Source organism: Cygnus olor, chromosome 1 (genome assembly GCF_009769625.2).
Source record: "Cygnus olor isolate bCygOlo1 chromosome 1, bCygOlo1.pri.v2, whole genome shotgun sequence".
Classification (NCBI taxonomy): domain Eukaryota; kingdom Metazoa; phylum Chordata; class Aves; order Anseriformes; family Anatidae; genus Cygnus; species Cygnus olor.
In genome coordinates this window covers 100,328,808-100,335,314 of record NC_049169.1, presented here as the reverse complement: position 1 = coordinate 100,335,314, position 6,507 = coordinate 100,328,808, and the positions used below count along the sequence as shown (strand labels likewise).

General features: G+C 44.7%; 1 protein-coding gene across 1 annotated transcript; it reads right to left on the bottom strand.

Annotated features, from left to right (window-relative positions):
• Positions 1-222: 222 nt before the first annotated feature.
• Positions 223-4,929, bottom strand: LOC121077485 (cystatin-B-like). The gene is made up of 3 exons (XM_040572762.1): positions 4,764-4,929; positions 1,853-1,954; positions 223-1,125 (listed from the first exon to the last, which is right to left on the bottom strand). The coding sequence occupies exons 1-3, from the start codon at positions 4,827-4,829 to the stop codon at positions 997-999; spliced, it is 297 nt and encodes a 98-aa protein (XP_040428696.1). The 5' UTR covers positions 4,830-4,929; the 3' UTR covers positions 223-996.
• Positions 4,930-6,507: the final 1,578 nt, after the last annotated feature.

Here is a 6,507-nt window from a genome sequence, read left to right as displayed (position 1 = left end):
TTCTTCAGTGTGGGACCAAGAATCTGCACTGGTGTCATACACAGGTGGGCTGTTTCTTCTCAGTTCAGAATGCAGCAACACCTCTCCCAAAGTAAAATATCAAAATTTCCAACACACACACACACACCTGTCCTCCCACCCCCATCCTCCCTCCCCAAAGCCTTTCTTGTTGCCTCACCAAATTAAAACAATTTCTAATGAAAATATACATGTAAACGTAGATGTGCTTAGTGACACGGTTTAATGATGGAATTGGCAACATTAGGTTAAAGGTTGGACCAGATGATCTTACAAGTCTTTTTCAGTTTAAATGATTCTATGATTTAGTCATTTGGAATCTGAAAAAGGCTCACAGAAAAAAACGGAGCAAGATAGCAACCAGTATTGAAAAAGCAGTAAAGAAAACAGAGAAATGCCAATGAAATATACCATCTAAATTCGAGAGAAATATTTATTGTTATTAATGCAGAAATGCTTGTACAGGTCAAATTCCTTTCTAGGACTTCTTCTTAGGACTCAGAAAATAAGCGATTTTTTTTTAAACTCATACACCCTCTACTGGACATTACATTATCTGCTGCTGCAAGAGGATAAACATGATTAAGGGAATGTTCCAAAGACTACAGTATTCCTGTTTCTCTTGCTTTCAAAATCATTTCTGTTCAAGTCTACCTTCCACGAGTGCTAATGTCACTCCCCTGCAACTTCCAGACCAGGGAAGTCCACAAACACAACTCAGGCACAATATTCTGGTTGAGGTGCACTGTAGCCAGTGCAGCTACTTGGGTTTGCATTAGCAAAAGGTGAAGGGAGAGCTATGTGATTCATTTAGATATTGCACAGTAAGAAAATGGCATGAGAGAAATGGATTTTCTTTCCAGTTTTGTTAAAAAAAAAAAAAAAAGATATTTCTTGTTCTTTGTTAGAACAGGAATCAACATTTTGCAGCCTATAGAAAATATACATAAGAAATCATTAGGAAGACACATAAGTTTGCTAGAAATAAGTCAGTTCATCATGCTTCGTCTTGCTGCTCTGGTATCCATGGAGACTCAGTGGCTTATTCTCATGAGGAAGGCTTTTGAACACCCGCAGGTGCACAAACTCATCGTTTCCAACATGGACCTGAAAGGCATGAAAACCAGTGAGTGCTATGGAGTAACAGTCGCCTTCATCAGGAGGGATGATTTAGGTTGGTGTGTTTGAGGTTGGGGAAGCAGAGAAACAGTAAGGAAAAAAAATCACCTCAGAAGGTGTGGCCTTGTTTGAGGCAGACTGGAAGTTGTGACTTTGTGGAAATACCACCTGATCCTTCTGTCTGCTAATCCTCCTTATGCCTGAGATAGGGAATGTGTCTCAGAGTTGCTGAGAAGTGATTAAACACATGAAAAATACTCTAATCTTATCTGGAAGAACAAAGACTTAAATGCTTTGATCACATTTGCTTTTTTTTTTTTTTTTTTTTCCCCCTTTTTTGTGTGTGGCATCACTATAGGCAGAGTCAGAGGAGGTTTGATACTTAACTGTATCCTTCCACATCTGGACTTCACTTAATACAATATTAGTGCTCAGCATCATGGATGTGTAATTATCACAAAACCAAGTTTCACAGAGTAACTTAAGTACAGATCATTATGATAATAGAAAAGTACGCTTATCTCCACTTAGTATTTGAAAGAAGACAGGCTGGGAGGTGGGGGTGACTTTTTTTTTTTTTAATTTACATGCACAGATATTTTCTTATTAAGGCCAAATCACAAGCATCCCTGTGTACGCAAAGTAAATGAAAAAAATTTGCAAACATGTTCTATTAAAAAAAAAAAGAGGGATTCCCCTGCCCTGTATCCTTTACCTTGATAAAGTAGTTTGTTCCAGCAACCACCTGAGCCTTAAACTCCACTGCAGTGAAGACATCAAAGGTTTTCCCTTCCTTTTCTTCTAGCTGAGGCTTCACCTTAAGGAAACATCAAGTTATTAAGACTGATGCAATATTCAAGTATTTAGGACTTAAGGCTCACGCTATCAATGTGCCTGATTACCCTTAAGGACTTTTTTTGTTTGTTAAAGCAAGGCCAGAAGTCTAGATAGGCAGCAAAGCCAAGACAGTGATGTGATTCCGTCATCACAGACTGAAACCAAGTCTGGAGACAGCCTCTAACAAAGAACTGTGTTGTTATTCTAGAAGATATATTTTGTTGTTATTTCCACTGGTAACGTCTCAGCTTCCCTTTCTGTCCTGTATATTTAACAACAAAGGTAAAGTGGTTTACTATATACATACACAAGACTTCAGGTTTTAAATCTTCTCTTTTTAAAAGACATGTAATTTTTACAAAAAGAAGAGGGCTGTCTTCAGCGTTAGCTCCCTCTTCAAATCATGTAACAGATGGGCCTCCAAAAACCAAGTTTGGAAAGCAACACACCTCAGCTTGAGGCTTTACAACACTTGACAGTTCTTCCAGCATTTAATGGCTGCAATGTATAGCGTTTCAAACTGTAAATATTTTACCCCAAATAACAAGTATTCCGAGTCATCATTCCCAGTTTCCAGAGTATAAAACCTGTGCTCAAGAAGTCAGAATAACCTTCCCAGTACCCCTGATAGAGACATGAGCTCTCACGAGTTGCAGCTTTTCTGTCCCACACTTGGCTGCCTAGAACATCATGGCTATACAGTAAGATTCTTGGGTAGGAAAGCAGATTTTAGGCTTTATTTACAAATTACTTAGAATCCCTGCTGCAAGCTGAGTGCTACCCAGAAGGCTTTCCCTGCAGCACTGCATCATTACATAGCCCTCATTACACTCCCAACGCAACAGGAGTGAATAGATTTTCTCTTTCCAATTATATTATACTTCCTCTTTGCAAATTAATATATTTGCTATCTTGCCTGCATCCCACCTTGGGGGAAACGAGTGCCACTGCCACCACTCAGGTGCTGGACCAAACTCTGGTGCTTTTCACAAGAATGGATTGGTAGCCATCCTGACCCTCGGAGCTGTGACCATACTCTTCCCTCCAGGGTCACAGCTCCATACTTCCTCCAGGCGATAAGCAGTACATCAAAAGTAAGGCAATGATGTTTGGATGGTTGTGTACACATGCTTTTTGGCATATAGAAATCAAAGTGCACCCAACAACTTTGCATTCTCAAATGCTGCACGGAGGGGTTCAGTCCCCGAAAGCACAGTAATTCAGTCCTCCCTCCTTCTTTCCCCGAGTCAGGGGATGGAGCAAGTGGTTTCAGTTCTCATCCCTAAAGCTACTGTTCCAAATTTTGCGAAGCACGGTGGAGTGCAGACGTAAGTATCGCACTGCCCCCAACCTGTCCTGTGCTCCCTAACTAACCCTAGATGTTGTACAAGTTTGGTTTCAGAGGTCTCAAAATTGCCTCAGCTCAGCACATTTTGTATTTCCACCACAAAGTCAGCACTAGGCTCCATGACTACAGACAGCTCAGAGTCACATGCAGCTGTAGCTTGTCAGGGTAGCATGGCAATGACTCACCACAGCATATGACAAACGGACATCCTGACTCAGTACGGAGTGCTCAGAGAGAAGTAATCTCTGAAAGACCCGATATCAACCCACTCTGCTAATTCATGATCAAGGTCCAGATCTGGGGGTCCCGGTGGACAGTACACTAAACATGAGCCAGCAGTGTGCCCTGGTAGTAAGGAAGGCTAACAGCACACTGGGCTGCATCAGCAGGAGTCCACGCAGAAGAGAGAGTAAAGTGATTATTGCTCTTTACTTGGCACTCGTCAGAGCACATTTAGAATACTATGTCCAGTTTTGGGCCCCCAAAACAAGAAAGAGAGATGTCAATAAGCTGTAGTGAGCTGAGTGAAGGGCCATCATGAGGTAAGATGGCCAGAACACTTGCCCTTTGAGGAGAGAAAGAATTTTTTTTGTATGAGGACAGTCCAACAGCACAACAGGTTGCCCAAAGAAGCTGCGCAGTTTCCATCCATGGAGGTTTTGAAGACCTGAGTGATCAAAGCCCCAAGCAGCCCAGGACTGCTGACCCTGCACTGAGCAGGAGGTGTAGTCCCTTCCCACCTGAACGACCTGCAATTCAGTGACAGGGCTGAAAATTATCACATCCTGACAGTTCTTTGATGATCTGCACAGCCTGTTTGCTTACTCCCCAAACAACTACTAGAAAGAAGATGGTTCAGAATCACCCTGACTAATCCTTGCCACAGTTTCCAGCAAGAAGCCAAAGACTGAGCAAACCTGGCTGGGAATCCTTGCCGTGGAAAGGTAGTTGCTGTGAGATCCCTAGGCCAGGTGCACTGCTGGAGGGAAGCTGTCCTGCTTTTCCTCACATTTTACATGCTCTGGGTCAGCAGTAGTGCTTGCGAGCACTGAATCTGGCCAGTGTTTGGCCATTGCCACCACTCTAAGAAAATAACGCAACGGAGATGAGAGCTAGAAAAGCAGGAACAGGAAACACACTCGCGTTAAGCAAACTGGGAGAACACAGTAAACCTCCACAGAGATTCAAGCAAAGAAGATAATTTGAGAAATTTATCTTGATTTAACAAAGTATGTTTTTCTCAATATGTATGCTCGGGGGGTGACTGCTCCCCGGCCGCCTGCCTGCAGGCAGCGACCCCACCGCCCTAGGGGCGCGAGGCAGCCCCAGCCCCAGCAAGCCCACGCCGGGCGCAGGCCCTACGGGAGCCGCCCGGGCCCCGCCGCCCCACCCCAGGCCCGTGGGGCTCTCGCCGTGCCCGTCCCCGGCGCGTCCCCCTCACCTCGTCGGCGATCTTCTGGGTCTCGCTGGTGGCGGGCTGGGTCGCCGAGGCACCCCCGCACAACATGACGGCGGCCTCCCCTCTCCTCTCCTCTCCTCTCTCCGCCCAGCAGCGGCCCTCACGCCGGGGCGGGCCCCGCTCCCGCCCCGGGGCCGGGCCTGACGCCGGGGCGGGGCCAGGGCGCTGGGTTTGTGTTCATTTCTGGCTGGTTTGAACTGATTCCATGGAAAAACAACAGCAAACGCGCCTTCTATTACGCGTCCCCAACGCCCCTTTGTCAATTTAGTAAATATATCCCTGAATTTACCAGCGGTGGGTGTTGCATACTGCAGGGGCTTCCTGCGTGAGTAAGGGAGGACACACATGAAACAGAACGGGGAAGGAGAAATTCTGTCCTCCCACATCGTCCCTCTCCTGATGGTCCAGCAAATACCAACCAAGGGCACATGCTTTGATGTAGATTTTTGAGCCGTGGGGGTGGGAAGGGGGAGCCATTCACACAAGCGACTTCTGGTGGGACATGCCAGTGGAAGTTCTTGGGTTTGAGCTTTCCACAGAAGCATGTAACACAACTTGTCTTCATCAGTATTGTCTCATGTGACAGGCGGCTGAGGAACCTTCCTCTCCTGGACGTGGCAGGATGAGAAGACATACCCTACATGCATGGAAAAAAGAGTTTGGTTGCAAATCGCCTTCATGAAGGGGTTCCTTCTTTACTGATTTTCCCTAGCCTCTAGTGCATGCGTCACTCAAATAAGGCTGCAGCAGAAGTACTCACATAGCCTATGTGGCTTGAGGCTTTCAGCTCAGGTTAAGTGTGCAGTGAGGGTGGATGGGGCTTCCCCAGGAAACTGAGCATTCAAATCTGTCACAAGGAAATTATGGCAGGCCATTGGAGCTTCATTGTGTGCCAGGGTAGAACTTCCTTTTAAGTAGATGTAATGAATTAAGAACACCCAAGAAGCTTAGCAATAAATATCAATATTATCTACTGTGAGTGTAGCCAGTGAATATTGTCCTCCAAACAAAGCAGGCAGTGGTGACTTCATTTCTCACATTACATGTGTTTTTGCACAGTTTATATCTTCTGTTGTCCTCATTTAATTCATTGAGAACTTCTGTACTTTCAAGACTGTCAGCTTCAGGGGCTACTTTCTGGGTCTGGCCCATAGGAGTGATTCACTAGCACTAAAGTTATTTGGCTACTGAACTTTTATTAAGAGTGAGCTGTAATTATTGTGTTTTTAGCCCTTTTGCCATCTAATAGCTATGTGCATTCATGTATTTGGTTAGACCCAGGAATCCACGGGTTTCAATTGCCGCCTCTAAATTAAGCCTGGGGGCTGCAGTCAGCAGCAGCCTGCAGAAGGGACATGTTTTTTTTTTTTTTTTTTTTTTTTTTCTCAGAAGCAATGAGCAACTCCCACTGGGTCTAGTGGTAGAATGTGGTTTTAGAAAGTGTGGCCCCAGTGACTTGTGTTTTCAAACTCTTTTTCTTTCTTCTAACCTGCAGTGCCATAGCTGTAATCACATATTGTTATTTGCAGGCCAAACAGTTAAAGTTGGATTGGTTCTTACATGGTGTAACTAAAATTTGAGCCCACTCCAAGTTGAATATAGCAGAGCAACAAAAGGGTTAAAATAACTTGTCTTAATAGCATTCTTCATTGGTTTCTGGACTTCCACTGTGCCCTCGTAAAGCAAAACTCCTCAGCAGCCAGTGGAGGTTGCAAAACAGTTTTTA

Bases quoted from the DNA above. Each gene is read 5' to 3' on its own strand.
- LOC121077485 (XM_040572762.1), bottom strand. From the start codon at position 4,829: ATGTTGTGCGGGGGTGCCTCGGCGACCCAGCCCGCCACCAGCGAGACC. The intron at 1,955-4,763 runs GTGAGGGGGACG...TGTTTCCTTAAG, and splicing joins CCCAGAAGATCGCCGACGAG to GTGAAGCCTCAGCTAGAAGA. The intron at 1,126-1,852 runs GTAAAGGATACA...CATGCCTTTCAG, and splicing joins GAACAAACTACTTTATCAAG to GTCCATGTTGGAAACGATGA.